General features: G+C 38.1%; 1 protein-coding gene and 1 non-coding gene across 2 annotated transcripts; both read left to right on the top strand.

Annotated features, from left to right (window-relative positions):
* Positions 1-2164: 2164 nt before the first annotated feature.
* LOC116100115 lies at positions 2165-2275 on the top strand. The gene has a single exon (XR_004122471.1). It is a non-coding gene; the product is annotated as a U6 spliceosomal RNA (small nuclear RNA).
* A 1569-nt stretch (positions 2276-3844) lies between these two features.
* On the top strand, positions 3845-8224 carry LOC116098089 (olfactory receptor 6B1). Its single transcript, XM_031380834.1, has 3 exons — positions 3845-4016; positions 4114-4168; positions 7200-8224. The coding sequence occupies exon 3, from the start codon at positions 7225-7227 to the stop codon at positions 8158-8160; it is 936 nt and encodes a 311-aa protein (XP_031236694.1). The 5' UTR covers positions 3845-4016; positions 4114-4168; positions 7200-7224; the 3' UTR covers positions 8161-8224.
* The last annotated feature ends 9443 nt before the right edge of the window (positions 8225-17667 follow it).

Raw genomic sequence — 17667 nt, forward strand, 5'->3', positions numbered from 1 at the left:
GAATTCTTTGTTTATCTCTATCCCATTTTTAATTTTGGTTTTCTGGAGTCTAACTTCTTGAGTTCTTTGTATATATTGGATATTAGTCCTCTATAAGATGTAAGATTGGTAAAGATCTTTTCCCAATCTGTTGATAACTTGATCCTATAGAGAGGCAATAAAACTTCTAAGAAAATATGTACTGGAGTAAAATAGGGTCACTTTTGGGCAAACAATAAAAGGGCATTGTAGCATACCAAATTCTTTTTTCTTTCCTACTTGCTTTTTTAAAAAATATTTTAAAATTTCATTTTTTATTAGACATTTTCTTTATTTACACTTCAAATGAAATCCCCTTTCCTGGTTTCCCCTCTGAAAAAAAAAACCCTATTCCCCACCTCCCCTTGCTCAACTCCTACTTGCTTTTGATCTTGTTTATCACAACAGAATGCAAAGTAGAATAGGGGTACTGGGAAACTGACTCTTTCCTGTCCTTTTGCTTCATTTTTTGGCATGTGAAGAATAGACCTATTCCTCTCCCACTATGATAGAGTGTGCTACCATGAGCCCAACATCTCCATGGACTAATAGCTCAAACCAAAATGAAGTCTTCCTTCCTTTTAGTTAACACAATATTTGTCACAATGATGCAAAGCTGACAATTGAAAAGGGCAAAACCAAAACTCAAGGATGATTTTTAACTCTATAAGGTGAGATTTGTGTCTTCTTGATACTAATTTTCATGGTATAAGGATCTTTTAGGTTGGTAGCAGCATAATCAGTCTAGAAATGTTTAAGGAAACACAACACCATAGGTAGTACCAGTCCTTTAAAACAACTTTAAAAGACTATAAGTGGCTTTTGACTGATGGTAAATGACAACTGGTCACTTATGTGAGAACAAATAATAAAGTCAGTGAATCTATGAAAGCAATCTTCAGCCCTGCCTTTCCTGCTATTGGCTAAACTATTGTGCATCAGCTATTCTGTGGGAACTGTACTTTTGTTGAACCCTTGGTAGTCCTTCACATTAAGTTCCCACCTTTAAAGACTGAAGTGTGAGCTGTGTTTGAGTCTATAACCATTTCATCTGTGATTTTAAGATCTTCAAAGATAAAAGACAATATTACCAACTGACATACATTCACTAAATTCATCAAAAAACATTGAATGGCAGACACTAAGCTTTAAGGTTGAAAGGGAATTGCTGGTTCGAGCACTGTTGGAAGGAGGAGACATGGGATAGACTAAAGGGAGAAAGATAAAGAGAGAGTGATATACTAGAATTTAAAAATTAGTTAGAATTCAGTGTAAGTGATCATTCAGGGAGCCAGAATAATGATGCAAAAGTAAGGGCAGGCAGGAATTAATTTGATTTATCACCTGTAATAGTTTGTGTCATCTTTAGTGGATAGGAGGCACAAATGATTTCTCTCTAATATTGAAGACAAGTTCCTTATACTCATGCTCACCATTAACTTAACTAAGAGTCATAGCCAATGTGTTAAGGTCATGAAAAGTGAAGGGAAATCATGTAAATCAGAAATAAATGCAATTATTTTAAACTATTCAATAAGAAATGCTCACACTGAAGTGTCTAGAACTAACAAGCAGGATTGGGAAGTTTAAAAGTTTCAAAAACAGTATATGTTGGGCATGTATGTACATAATAAGATCACTAACACCAAGGACATGGATAATTCTGACTCAATACAGAAATAACTTGCTGGATGTCAAAGCCTGTCTGAATTAACTTTTGTCTAGCTGAAAGAAATCTTACAACATTCAAAGGAAAGGCAAGGGTAGCTTTGCAGGTGAAGTTTTCTGAATGCAGAGTTTTTGGGGAGTGGTGTTTACTAGTGATTGAACCTAGAGCTTTGTATGCAATAGGCACATCTGCACTGAGCTATATCCCCAGCTCTCTGTTTGGTTTTCATGATTTGAGAGTGTGTCCCACTAAATTGTCTATGCTGACCTTTAACTTGTTCTCTACCCTCAGTGTGATAAGTAGTTGATATATACCACCTAGCCAGGCTGAATGTAAGCATTTAAAGAAGAAAGTTATAACAGCCTCTGTCAATGAATGAAGGTTGAGATAAACAATAGACAGATTAAAAAAAATAATCAGAAAGAGGTAGTTGGGGAAGAAGTTACACTGGGGATTAGGGAATTGCAAAAATTTAGTGTGATACTTGCTTTGGCAATACATACCCTAAAATCAGAATACTACAGAGAAGATTAGCATGGCCCTTTTGCAACGAATATATGCAAATTCATGGAGTATTTAAAAGAAAATAAAAAACCTGATGTGTACCTAGGAAAGTCATGCATATGTGTAGGCTTGCTCAAGTAAGGTCTGAAGGGAGCCAAAGAGTTCACCTCTAGGTGACCTTCAAGCTTAATTCAATAGCAAGAGAAGTCTAAAGCAGATCTGCAAATGGATTCCAAATGGAACCACAAGTTCACCAGTTGTTGACAAGTGAACTGTGTAATATTCATATTGTTGAAGGAAAAAAAAGATCTCAGTCAAAATACAACAGCAAGAGAGGTTTCTGAAAAAACAAAACAAAACAGAAAATAGCCATGGACCTCCGAACCTAACAAATCTTGGTAGTGAGTTCCATTAGCTTCCTTACTGCAGACCACACCTCATGGGCCAGGACCACCAGCCTGGAGCTGCTGGGTGGGTATGTATAAAGTTCCAAGGAAAGCTTTATTATTTCAAGTCTTGATGACAGCATGTCAGGGTGCCACCACATATACCCAGTTGTATTTGACAAATGTTTCAGATCCATTTAAGATTATTTGTATAAAAATATTTGACTTCAATATGGTAGTCATGACAATTCATGGGCTCTTGTCACAATAGGAAAGATGTTTCCTGTTTCTGGAGGAGAAGCAGACACTGCCTAGCATTCTGTTCATACTGCTAAAGCATGAACAGAATGGTTTGGTAGAAATTCTGTCATTTTTCCATTTACAGTCACTATAACAAAATAGTTAAATCCATGATGAGAAATTATGGTTAAATGGTACATTTTAAGTGATAGCAGGTTATTTCTGGAACTTAGAGGTGAATTGAGGACAGAGATTTAAAAGAAGAACCTTACTTTTTACTATTTTACAGTCTGTTTTCTGTATTTCAGTCCTATGAAAGAATCTGAATGGGAAGCTGCTCTCCTAATTACCATAAATGTAATGTCACCCCAGAATGGACTGTTTCTGATTTTCAAAGTTTCCACTTACTGTCTTGTAAAATTACAGTGAATCTATAAGCTTTTATTTTTTGTGAGGGCTGCTTAGGAGTTCCGCACATACAGAGAAGTGATATATGCTGAACTGTAATCTTATCTCAGGAGGTGAACTATTAGTCAAGTGACACCCTGCAGATGGCAGTGACAGACACCAATCATGATAAGTTCATTTATCATACTTTATGACATTACCTTACAACATACCTTATGACAAAGACTTCCATTTAAACTCATACTAAATTGTCACAATACAAGTTTAGCTCTCAGCAGTCATGGTCTCCTTAGGAGAATTGATATGGTCATTCTGTTTCCCAAACGTTAAGATAAAGCTCAGTATCTGAAAGGAGATATTTAAATGCCATGCTCTCTTCCCTCTTACTCTTTCAACAAAGAATAAATAAAGCATGATTCTTTCTAAAGTATGTGACTATAAATGATTTTCCTCCATGGAGCCAGTGTCACATACAACAAATGAGATGGCCACAGTAGGCCCAAATTTCCTTGGAGACCACAAGAGACTTGGACAGCCATTGTCAATGTTCTTTCATCTTGAGTCCCTGGAGAGATACCAAGATCTTGATGCTGTATAAAGTCCTCAGATGAACAAAGACATTCACAGCTTGATGTGCTCTAGTCCAGAAAAATACTCACCAGAAGGCTATGGGAATTCTGGCCCCAGAGTGCTGGAAGATCCATTCAGGTGCCACACTGGACACAAATGTGGTATCAGTGTCCAGGGACATCCACTTACATAACCCTGGCAACCTGCTGCAAAGCAGTGGGGTAATCTGTGCCCATTGGTTTCTTGTTGGTTTAGGAAGTGGGTTACTCATATCTACTCAGTACCTGAATCTTTTCTTTGTACTTCTTTCTATTTTAGAATCAGTGAGGAATTGTTTTTCACATTCTACCCCATCAGAGGCTGCTAAGCCAAGGTAAGTGGTCCCTCTTGCAACATTCGTAATACCTAGGCAAATCTTAGGTACAGTAGAATTTAAACTGTAAAACATTCACGTTTTTCCTTTCTATCCAATGTAATTCCAGCCATTGAACAAAATAGTATTCTCATTTTCAGAAACCTATGTGCACAGAATTATAATAAGCAAAGGGTTTTGCCTACTGATTTTGAGAGATATTTTCTGATGTTGGGTGCCAAGTAAATATCCCAATTATGACTACCACCCTTAGATTTCCTAGCATCCCTATGCTACATACTTTTTGGTCTTTCTTATGTAAGTAGGTAGATCTTGGTATTGCTTATGGTACTAGATAGAGCTGAATATTTTCACCTCAGTTTCTTTAGCAGTCAATCATTAACTAGTGACTATGCTCTTCTTTGTGTGCCTATGTGTCTAAGTGTGACTTATACCTTGCCCATAAAATTCTCATTTGATAACCTTGTTCGACCCAATATATCTTCTCATATCAACAACCAGGGTTAAATATAAGGTTATTATAATCCTTATGACAAACATTCATTAGTTATGTTTGTTTTGCTTAAGGATAGCTCTTAAACTCCCTACTGCTGTGTGTGGACTTCCCTATAATGTGGATCCTAATGAGTATCCTTTATCCTCACGCCATGTATCCCTTTTCAATTCATTCCCTCTCAGTTTGTCAAACACACACGCATTGAGCTGTTACACTGTGCTGTTCTGACCTCTATACCTTTTTTTTCTTCTAATTCACTTGCCTGCGATACCTCACTTTCTTCCTTATAGAGCTTGGGAGGTATTATGTGCTTATCTTATCTCTGGCATCTGTGACAAGCATCGCTGCATGTTTTGTTCGGTTGTGTGTGTTTGAGATAAAATGTATTCTTATGTTTTATGTTCATTTCATCTCCAATGACCTGTGCATACAATAAAATTTCGGTGGAACTGGAGAACATTTCCTAGAATAATTATAAATGTTAAATACATAAAAGTAGTGATGAGACTAAACTAACTTTCTTTGTGGGTCAGTGAGTCTAGTTGTTGATGGTGTGGCTCAGACAGATCTGAACTTTGGCATAATTCTGACTGCATCCCTCCAATTAGAAACTATTACTTTATGTATCTGAACTACAGTGCCTCTTCTGAGAAATCAGGCTATGTCTCATTAATATTATTTTATGGATTAACTGTTTCATTTTATGAACAGTAGTAAGCAAGCTTCTTAGTACCTAGTGAATGCACCCTGATTTCTTCTCATAGGTTATAGTGTAGTATTGATGCTCATCAAATACAGCAAATGCTCATCCATTTCCATCTCTTTGGCTATTTAGAAAATGCCTATGAAAACTCCCAAATTTTTCTATGTTAGTAATGGCAACATATATATGTGATATCTGTCTATGATTTTTCATTGGTCTCCACACTCCCTGCCCCCAGTTGTCTATATCCAAATCTATTCATTTCTGTTAAAGGTTCTACATCTAGAATGGACCTTAAACTCACTTCTACCAAACCAGTCTTCAGGGCCACTTTAATCTTCTTCTAAAGCCCATTGCCCCACTCATATAGTTCATTTTAAAATGACAAATACCTTTCCATGACATCATCATGTGTATCTCTTTAATCTTCTGCTTGTCTTCCATTGTATTTATTTTTTTATTTTTTTTTAATTTTTTTATTTTTTAGCTTTGAGTCTCTTCTACTCAGTTACACTTACCTTCCTACCACTTTCTAACTCCTTTCCTATCCACTACAGTGTAGCCACAGGGGTCTCGCTTTAGCTTGGATCTCTTTTACCTAAGGTCTTCAAAAAGATGGTCTAATTAGAATCTTCTGCTTAAATGTCACCTCCTCAGAGGTCAAAGGGATCTCTCATTCCAGATCATAAATTGTTACTTTCTGGATTTTTTAATCTTCACTAAAAGAAAAATCTAATGCATTTCTATTTTAGCTTAAACAGTTACAGCTCCCAAAGATCCTATCTTTTTACTCTGAAACTGAAAGCCTGCTCACCCCCCATTCTGTTTCTCACCACTTACTGGATTATACCCCCTACCAATCTAGATTTATCTTTACTGATTTAACATGTAGCAAGGGCCCCTTCCACACTCTGTGTCATCTGCCATTTACATAAACTGTCTTTTGCTTGATTTTAATTTCATTTTAATCCACAGTGTTATCTAATGAACACATTACTATTCATATAACAAGAGAGGAAAATGGGTTTCAGAGAGGGCATGGTTTCAAGGGCAGAGCAACTCCATGGAAAACTTGGGATTGGAATGAAGTCTGAGATCTCACAGGGATTGGCTTGACTTTTCTAATGCCTCCCAATCATGTAACCCTCAAATAGTGACAAGCCCTTTCCATTTCCACTATGGTAGAAAAGAAAGAAACAAGTGACGTGTAACAGTCACCTGGTTACAAGGAAGAACTTCCACAATTGTGGCCTTCCACATGAAGGCCAGTGTATCTTTGAAGCTGCATCTGTAACAAAGTGGGTTTTGTTAATTTACTAAGGAGGTATCCATGTGGACATTAGATAGCACATGGCTTTTGGCTTAGATTTGGATATAATCCTTACACTTCTTTCAGTGAGAATATAGAAATATACTTAATACATCTCCAATACCACATCATTAATATGGAAATTATAGTATATAAGTAAAATGCTTTGCAGAAAATTGAGTTAGAACATGTTTTTATGGACCATGCATCTATCTAACCCAGTGATTCTCAACCTTCCTAGTGCTGCCACCCTCTAATATAGTTCCAACCACAAAATTATTTCATTGCCATTCACAACAACAAATTTGCTACTGTTATAAATTGTAATGCAAATACCTCATATACAGGACATTTAATAATTGATGCCCAAGGGAATCTTGATCCACAGATGGGGAACCACTGAATTCTAACCTATAATATGCTATTAAAAAGCAACTGTTACTGCTATAGGTCCTCAAAGAAGGCAGGGATAAAAGATGTTTACTAGACTACGGACTCTGACCAAGTGATTATTTTCTCTCAGAAAAGCTAAGTCCTATGTGCTTGATATGGATGTGGAGAACCAGACACGGGTCACCAAATTCATTCTGGTAGGGTTTCCTGGGAGCTTGAGCATGAGAGCAGCTGTGTTTCTGATGTTTCTTGTGGCCTATATTCTGACTGTAGCTGAAAACGTGATCATCATCCTACTGGTGCAGCAGAACCGGCCACTACACAAGCCTATGTACTTCTTCCTCGCCAACCTGTCTTTCCTGGAGACCTGGTACATCTCTGTGACTGTGCCCAAGCTTCTGTTCAGCTTCTGGTCCATGAGTAACAGCATCTCCTTTACTCACTGTATGATACAGCTTTACTTCTTTATTGCACTTATGTGTACGGAATGTGTCCTGCTAGCTGCAATGGCCTATGACCGTTATGTGGCTATCTGCCGCCCATTGCACTACCCCACCATCATGAGCCATGGACTTTGTTTCCGCCTGGCTCTTGGTTCCTGGGTCATTGGCTTTGGCATCTCTTTGGCAAAGATCTACTTCATCTCTCGCCTCAGCTTCTGTGGCCCCAATGTCATCAACCACTTCTTCTGTGATATTTCTCCAGTTCTTAATCTCTCCTGCACAGACATGTCTATTGCCGAGTTGGTGGACTTTGTCTTGGCTCTGGTCATCTTTCTCTTCCCACTGTCAATCACTGTTTTATCCTATGGATGCATTCTGGCCACTGTGCTACGCATGCCAACAGGAAAGCAGAAAGCCTTTTCCACCTGTGCTTCCCACCTCGTGGTGGTTACCATCTTCTACTCAGCCACTATTTTTATGTATGCCCGACCCCGAGCTATCCATGCCTTCAACATGAACAAAGTTATTTCTATCTTCTATGCCATTGTGACCCCGGCCCTCAATCCTTTCATTTACTGCCTAAGGAACCGAGAGGTCAAAGAAGCACTAAAGAAATTGATCTATTGCCAGACCATCCGATCTGAGTAGGCTCTTATGGCTGATTGGAAAGAAAAGACTGCAATCTCTGCTGTTCCATGTCCTCTCTCTTTCAATGTCCCAGCTCAAGATTGATGGTGTTAATATTATTTCACCATATACACACTAATCTTGGCACGTGTATGTATTTGTGCATGAGATCTATTCTCTAAGGACATAATACTATGTATATATCTATAGAAAAATAATTCTCTTTGACTTTAGTCAAACATGGAGTTTATAAGAGTGTAGATAACTAAGTTAAACAAGATGTGATATGGTGTTGTGTGGTTTGGTCCAATTTGGGTCCTGCAAGCACGAGCAATTCTGAGGTTGAAAGATTCCATGGTGTCCTTTCTTCCCCATTTACCTTACTGGCAGAGGAAATATCTTCCTCAACAACTCTATTTTCTATGTGCTTGGAGCCAGTGTGGGTGGCAGAGGCTGCAATGCTATTCCTCAATTCCTTCCAAAACCTTTCTTTAGCACCAACTTTCCTAGTGTAAGTACCATTCCTTGAGTGTCACCCTTTCTGCTAGCAAGAGCAAACTTTTATAAAGTAAATTGTACATTGTACAATCATATCTTGTAGTCTGATACAATTTATGCACTTGCTTTTTCTTGATGTTCATGTTTCCTTTCAGAATATTTATTTATACTCTCTGATGGATTGATGTAGATGATGAATAAATCTTAAATAAGTTCTGTACTGGCTCAACTAGCCTTATTAGTTCTCTTGTATTGCAAACTAAGTATTTTCTCATTCATCCCCCTTTTCCTGTCTTTTCATTTTACCACATGTACACAGATAAAATAACAATCCAATTTTAATGACTGACAGGATTTTTCTTCCACACCACTGTTATCCTCAGCTTTTTATCTGTCCTTCTACATAAAACCTTTCTGATTTATTCTATAGATTTACTCTATTTCACAGTCTATCCAAGAGTGAAGTGAGTTCTGCTGTAAGCTACATTCAACAAAATGGCTGTAGAAGTCAGAATTTAGTTTTTCTGATGAGCAATTTTAAACAGGAATACTTATTACATCCATTACAACTTTCACAGAAGTAGAAGAATCACTTTAAAAGTAAGAAGTATTTAGGAAGGATTACTTCCTCATTCACTCATTCAGTGTGTTTGTAAATAGTATTTTCCCCCAAACATTAAAGAGCAAGGGTCAAAAGCTTGGGCTGCTTGATTCTAAGCTCTGGAGCTTTCCTCTACAGTGCAGGAGTCTCCCTAAGGAAAACATGCCTCTTCAGCAGCAAGGAATGGAAGCTAATTGCAAAGGAACTGAGTGGATAATGAACTTCTACAGCAGGAGATGACTAATAAAATATAGTGGGCAAATGGGAAGCACAGATCTTAGGAAAGGAAAGGATGAGAAGGGAAAGGAAAGGAAAGGAAAGGAAAGGAAAGGAAAGGAAAGGAAAGGAAAGGAAAGGAAAGGAAAGCATAGACACATATTTCACTTTAGAAAATAAATGTGCAAAAGCAAACTACTCATATAGAAATGATTTAGTTTGTGCTTCTGGATGTATTTCATTTCCTTAGCCAATAAAAAGTGCTTATGAGTGTCTTTTTATTTTAAACCCCAATTATATAAAAGAAATTATTTCCTGAATAATTCATATGAGTTGATCTATCATGGTACAACCCAGTGGAAATGCTAAATGTGTGCCTTAAAAATAGGCAAAACAAGCAAGCAAACAAACAAAACATTTTTTGTAGCAATCAGAAAATCAAGCCAGAACAAAACAATAAAAGTCAAAGTCCATAATCTAAGTTTTCACGTTAGATAAATATTTTACCATATTTATGGGGACTTGGAAGAACCATTTATACTTGCTGAAACATTGATTCCTTACATGGAAAACAGGAATAATTATGCTTACTCTGTTTGGCTTACACAACATTTATGAGACTCAGCTAACATGATCCAAAGGTTTTGACTACTCAGTGCCTAGGATAGTCTAAGATCTGAGAGAGATATTCCTTGATAGGAGTTTATGTGGAGAAATTAGTAAAAAGGGATATGCTCTTTTACCTGTCTAAAAGCATTCTAGACAGATTGTTTATGTCCCTAGACACAATCTTGGAGTCAGCAACTGTAAAGGAATCTCTGTTTTTTCTTTGTGATTGAGTAATGGAGAGGGCATAAAGGGGTGGGTTTTGGAGAGGGTGTAAATTTTATTAAACAATGTTGCAAAGAACAATTGAGAGTTAGTAATGCACCCTTGACCTCTTTGTGAAAATATGATAGAGAAAGAAATTCGAGAGTGTAATTCAGAGTAATACATGAATTTGCCTTAACAGAAAGAATACAGCTCTCAGCAGTTCAACAGGTAAATTCTGATAAAACAAGCTGCCTGTAATATGTAACACCAGACTTTTTCTGTATTTGATGTCTCTTTGATTCCAGCCCTTAACTCTTTCAATTATTGCCTGAAGAATTGAAAGGTCAAAGAAGCTCTGGAGAAACTAGTCTATTGCCAGGCCACTGGATCTGACAATTATGTTATGATTTCATAGAAAGAAATGATTTTCTGCTCTGCTTTCTCTATAGTTTCTCCTTCAATGGCCCAGATAGTCATTAATGGTGTCAAAATGATGTCACCATGTTTACACAGGTTATAGGACATTATGCCTATGTGTTCATGTAGTTTGAACTCTAAAGGCATACACACTGTGGAGATAGTTAGAATTCTATTTAACTCTAAGCCAACATGGAGTTTCTAAGAGTACAGGTAAAGTGATAACTGAGTTAATCAGAATAGGAGGTAGGAGTGTGTGGAAAGGCCTGCTTCAGGCACTGAAAGAAAGATTAGGTCTGAGGTCAAATGTTAATGTGGTGTGCTTTCTGACCCATCTGTCTGCCCAGAGCAGAACACCAGCTTCTCCAACAGTCCCACTTACACCAGACTGATTAGAGTGAGTTTGAATTGAGTAAAGATGCTATAAGTCCAGTGTTCAGTTTACCTACAGGGCAAGCCCTAAGACTCTTGCTTTCCGCAGACAAATTTATAAGGAATTTCATAAAATTCAAAATAGAAAAATTAATTTTATACATCTTTTCATAAATAAAAATAAAATTTTAAAATATGTGAACAGCAATATTTTCCATTGTGTAGAAAACTAAAGACATTGGAAGAAGTTGACAATTTGATTTAAAAGTAGATTGTACTCAGAAAGAATGCTTCATTAGTGAACGTGCTGCCTATTTCCATCAGCAGAGCGCTGCCTTTTCTTCCTAGGCATTACTAGGTTTTATGTTCTTCATTTACTGAAAATAGATCTGTTTTTCTTAAATAATGTATCCTGATTATGGCTTTTCCTCCCTTTACTTCCCAGTTCATTTCCACTTCCTCTTCTATGTGAACCTACCTTCTTTCTATCTCTCATTAAAAAGCAACCTGGCCTCTAAGTGATAATAATATAATGGGATATACAATGGAATAATATAGTATAATATAGGAAAAATAACACATCAGAATTGGACAACACAAATAGAAGGAAAAGAGCCCCCAGAAAAGGCATAAAAAATACTCACAGACACAGAGACCTACTTCTTTGCACATTCAGGCAACACATAAAAACATGAAAATGAAATTCATAATATAAATGCAAAGAACATAGGGGAAAAGAGAAAATAAATAGATAAAATGAAATAAAAATAGGATAAAATTTAGAAGGAAAAGAAAAGTTCTGACATGACATTATGAGACAAAGAGCCTTCAAAGATGCCTTTGAGTTGGTTTTCTTTTGGCTTCTACTGTTGTTCATGCACATTACCTTTAAATGTCTTTTGTTTCCCCAGTGAGACTCTGATGGAGAAAACTAAATTTTCATTTGCAAGTGGTTATCCATTAAGATTGCATCAGGGCTGGACAGATGGCTCAGCAGTTAAGAGCACTGACTGCTCTTCCAGAGGTCCTGAGTTGAAATCCCAGCAACCACATGGTGGCTCACAACCATCCGTAATGAGATCTGATGCCCTCTTCTGGGATGTCTGAAGACAACTACAGTGTACTTACATATAATAAATCTAATAAAATCTTTAAAAAAAAAGATTGCATCGAGGTTGGGGTTGGGGAGCATCTCACGGAGTCTAGCTGGTGAAGACCCGAGCAGGCCCTGTGCATGCTGCCTCAGTTTCTGTAAGTTCATATGTGAACCTTTCCTTTGTTTGTGAGTTGTTGTATTCTTGCTGTCTTCTGTCCCTTCTAACCTACATACTTTTTCCCACTCCTCTTTTTCAGTGTTCCCTGAACTCTGAGCGGAGGGGGGGGGAATTTAGTGGGAGCACCTCATTTAGGGCCCAGTGTTCCAAGGTCTTTCACTCTCATAATGTCTAGCTGTGGGTTTCTATTTTTTTCCCCAACCACTATAGGAGGACGTTTCCTGATGGATGATCAAGGCACTGATCTATGAGTGTAATAGAACATCCTTAGGAGTCATTTTATTGCTATATTCCTCTGGTAGATCAAGAGTATTTAGTTTTTTCCTAGGTCCCTGGACTTTCTAGTTTGAAATTCTTTATCATCCAATCAATGTTAAGTATGGGTCCAATCTTGTGAAGTGGGTTGTGAGTCAAATAATATATTCATTGGTTACTCCCACATGCCTTGTGCCACCATTGTACTAACACATGTTGCAGGCATTTCCCTAGATTGAAAGGTTTGTCATTGGATTGATATTTCCGTTTATCCTTTGGTAGTGTGCAGAGTACACTAGAACATAGAAGTGAGGTTCTTTGTAGGCAAAAGCTCGATTTCTCCATCTCAATGAGTTGTGTAGCTGTTGTCTTCTACAATGGTTCCTTGCCTTTAGTCTGGGGAAGGCAAGCTATTATCATTGAAACACCCTGGTTTGTTTGGAGATTCCCTTGAGATGCCTTTGTCAAACTACTCAATTAGATATAGCCCACTCCTGGTACTAGAACTTTATTTAGTGACAAGAGATAGCCAGTTAGGACGCTGTCTCTGCCATTATTTAGCGATTTCTTTTAAATCACCTTTATATTCTCTCTCCCCCTCTCTTTTTCTCTCTCTCTCTCCCTCTCCCCCTCTCATATTCATAACTATTTATTCTATTTCTCTTTCCTAGGGTGAATTATCTGCCTCCTGTCCCAGTCTCTTATCCTCTTCCTAACCTCCATGGTTCTATGAATTCTAGCTTTCTTATCATTGACTGAACAGCTAATACCCACACATAAGTGAATACATACCATATTTATAATTCTGGATATGAGTTACCTCACTCATGAGGTCACACTTGTTTATTGATTTTAGCCATTCTGATGGGAGTAAGATGAAATCTCAAAGTAGTTTTGATTTTCATTTCTCTGATGACTGAACATTTCTTTAACTTTTTCTCAGATACTTGAGTTTCTTCCTTTGAGAAGTCTTTGTTTAGATCTGTATACCATTATTATTGAGTTATTTGTTTTCTTGATACCTAGATGTTTTTAGTTCTTCATATGTTTGGGATACTAGCCCTCTATTCACAAGCTGCCACTTTGTCCAAATGATGGTGTTATGACCCATACAGAAGCTTTCAGTTTCATGAGGATCCATTAATTAATCTTAGTATGCATCTTAATGGTGTTCTTTTCAGAAGGTTTTTTCCTGTGCCAATGTGCTCAAGCCTATTTCCTACTTTCTCTTGTATAAGGTTTTGTATATCCTTCCTTATGCTGTGGTTTTTGATCCATACAGAATTGAGTTTTGTGCTGGGTGATAAGTATTGATCTATTTCCACTCTTCTACATGCAGCTGTCTAGTTTGATCAGCACTATTTGTTGAATAAGCTTGGTTTTTTTTTCCCAGAATGTATTTCTGGATTATTGATCAAACATCAGGTGCCCATAGTTATATATATTTATATCTGGTTTTTCTATTTAATTCCACTGAGCATCATGTTTGTTTTTCTGACACTACCGTGAAGTTTTTAATCCTGAAATTCTGCAGTAAAACTTGAGTTTGGGGATGGTGACATCTCTAGCCATTCTTTTACTGTTTATGATTGTTTTAGGTACCCTGATTTTTTTTTATGTTTCCATGTAAAGTTGAAAATTGTCCTTTCAAGATGTGTGAAGAATTGTGTTGTGATTTGGATGGAAATTGCATTGAATTTGTAGATTGTTTTTAGTAAGGTGAATATTTTTACTATGTTAATCCTACTGACCCATGAACATAGATCTTTCCATCTTCTAATCTATTCTTCCATTTCTTTCTTCAAAGACTTGAAGATTTTACTATAAAGTCTTTTGTGTGTGTGTGTGTGTATGTGTGTGTGTGTGTGTGTGTGTGTGTGTGTGTGGTTTTAGTTACCCCAAGATAATATATATTATTTGAGGAATTGTAAAGTTGTTTCCCAGTCTGTTTGACATTTGTATATAGGGAAGATACTGACTTTTGTGAGTTAATTTTGCATCCAACTACTTTGCTGAAAGTGTTTATCAGCTATAGAACTTTCGTGTGAATTTTTAGAGTCACATTTCCTGCAAATCAATATACATTGACTTCTTTCTTTCCAAGTTGTACCATTTTGAGCTCCTTCAGTTGTTTTCTCTAGCTTAAGACTACAAATACTATATATGTATTTTATAAGATCAAAACCTCAGGTGACAACACATGTTGGAGAGTATGTGGAGAAAGAACACTCTTCCACTGCTGGTGGGATTAAAAACTGGTACAACCACTCTGGAAATCAATCTGAAGGTTCCTTAGAAAATTGGAAATAGATCTACCTGAAAACTCAGCTATACCACTCTTGGGAATATACCCAAAATATGTACCCATGCCACAGTGGCACGTGTTCCATTATGTTCATAGTGGTCTTATTTGTGATACCCAGAAGCTGGAAACAACCTAGATGTCCCATGACAGAAGAATGGATATAGAAAATACAGTTCATTTACACAATAGAATACTACTCAGCTATTAAGAATGAGGACATCCTGAGATTTTTAGGCAAATGGATGTAACTAGAAAATATCATCCTGAGTGAGGTAACTCAGACCCAAAAGGACATATATGGTATGTATTCACTAATAAGTGGATATTAGCAAAAAAAAGGTACAGAATACCCAAGATACAATACACAGAACTCAAAAATGTCAACAAGCTGAAGTACCCAAGTGAGGATGCCTCAGTCCCACTTGGGAGAGAGAAGAAAGCAATCACAAGTGGGGAGGAAGGGAGGGACTTAGGAGGGAAAGTGGAATGGGGCAGGGGTAGGGGAAGGTAGTGAGAGGGAGAGGGGAACCTGATCTAGTATTGGGTGAGGGAAAAAGATTGAATCCCTGAGGGCCAGTAGAAAGAATGGAAACAGGCAACCTCAGGAGATAGGAGGTTGGGGAGACCCTCCAGATTGTACCAGAGACCTGCTAGATGAGAGACTCCCAGGACTCAAAGGGAAGGACCTTAGATGAAATGCCAGACAGTAGGAAGAGGGAACTTATAGAGCCCACCTCCAGCAGGAAGACAGGACATCAAGTGAGGGATGGGGTTGCTGTCCCACAGTTACAACTCTGACCCATAATTGTTCCTGTCTGAAAGAATTACAGGGATAGAAATGGAGAGGAGCCTGAGGAAAAGAAGGTACAGCGACAGGCCCAAAGTGAGATCCAGCTCAAGGGGAGGCCCTGAGGCTTAACAATGTTACTGAGGCTATGTAGCACTCACAAAAAGGGACCTAGCATGATTGCACTCTGGAAGACCCAACAAGCAGCTGAAAGAGTCAGATGCAGATATTTGCACTCAACCAATGGACAGAAGCAGCTGACCTCTGTTGTTGAATTAGGGAAGGCTGAAAGAAGGTGAGGAGAAGGGCTACTTTGTAGGAGGACCAACAGTCTCAATTAATCTGGACCCCTGAGATCTCTCAAACACTGGACCACCAAACAGACAGCACATACCAGTTGGTATGAGGCCCCCAACACACCTACAGTAGAGAACTGCTGGGTCTCTATTCATTCAGGGATGATGCACCTAACCCTCAAGAGACTGGCGCCCCAGGAAGTTTAGAGGTCAGGTGGGGTGGTGGGTGGGGGTATCCACATGGAGACAGGGGGTGGGGAGGATGTATGGAATGGGGACAGGGGATGGGAAGATAAAATATGGAGTGTAAAAAAATAAATTAATTAATAAAAAAGACTACAAGTAGTATATTTAATAGCTATGAAAATTGTGAGCAACATTTTCTTGTTCCTGATATTACTGGAATTGATTTAAGTTTCTCTTCATTTAAGTCCGTGGTTCTCAGAAAGAAGGAAAGCCGTTGTTACACCAGGAGCTGCTTTGTCTACTAGGAATGGGAGTACACATTGAGAGGCCACAGCAGCTAGTCTTCTACAGAGCAGTGAATTGGACTGGGAATTGGATTTGTGGAGAGGAGAACAAGTAAAGATCTGAAAGTAGCCCACATGCTTCCCTGTTCTATTCGCTTCTCTGGAGGGTTAACTGTTGGGTCCATAGGGAATACCTGCTGGAGCTGGAGGCTGTGAATAAGGGCTATCTAGGAGAAAGGTTGAATGAGAAGATCCAAGAAATCAGCTGGAAATGGTGATGGGGTTAGAGTCTGCAGCAGGTGACCTGGTACAGAGTTGGAGTTAAAAGTGAGGTATTGGATTTGGAGAAGAGGGAAAGGTGGAGATCCAAAGTTAGGCTATTTTTTTTCCTGACTGGACTGACCCACAGGTTCTCAGATAATGTCAGGACTAGGATAAAGTAATAAGTGAAGGAAAGGAAATTTGGAGGGAAAGATCTATGTGATCCATTGGAGAGGGAGGGAGGGAGGTGAGGCCACAGCTGGTAGTATGCTACAGAGCAATGGATGATACTTGAGAATTAAGTTTCAGAGAGATTTGAAGATCTGCAGTTAGTCTACTTGCTTCCCTGGCCAAAGTAGCCTGAGGGTCTTGGGGAATGTCTGCTGATGCTGGAGGCTGGGATAATGGTATGAATTCAGGGAAGGAAGGTTGGAGGGTGTGCTAGGGTTCTTTAAAGAAACAAAACTTACAGAATGAGTATATAAACACGTGTACATACACATACATAAAGGGAATACAGGCTGTGATCTAGTTATCTACCAGTAATAGGCTGTCTAACAATGAAAGCTCTAAGAAGTTAGTAGTTGTTCAGTCCTCAAGGCTGGATGTCTCAATTGGTCTTCAGTATATGGCAGAATCCTGAGGTAGGCTCGAATACCAATGAAGAAATAGACTAGTTAGCAATGCTAAAAAGGGCAAAAGCTTCCTTTTTCCAAGATATGTGTGTGTGTGTGTTTCCAGCAGAAGGTGTAGCCAAATTTAAAGGTATATCTCTTCACAACTCAAAAGATGCTGATTAATGATAGCTCTTTCTACCTCAGAGCTCTGAACTGGAAATGAGTCTTCCCATTTCAAATGATTTAATTAAGAAAAAAAGTCCTTCACAGATGTCCCCAGCCATTTGGGTTTTAATTAATTCCTCTTGTAGTCAAGTTGACAACCAAGAATAGCCAACACAAGTTC

Source organism: Mastomys coucha, unplaced genomic scaffold (genome assembly GCF_008632895.1).
Source record: "Mastomys coucha isolate ucsf_1 unplaced genomic scaffold, UCSF_Mcou_1 pScaffold20, whole genome shotgun sequence".
Classification (NCBI taxonomy): domain Eukaryota; kingdom Metazoa; phylum Chordata; class Mammalia; order Rodentia; family Muridae; genus Mastomys; species Mastomys coucha.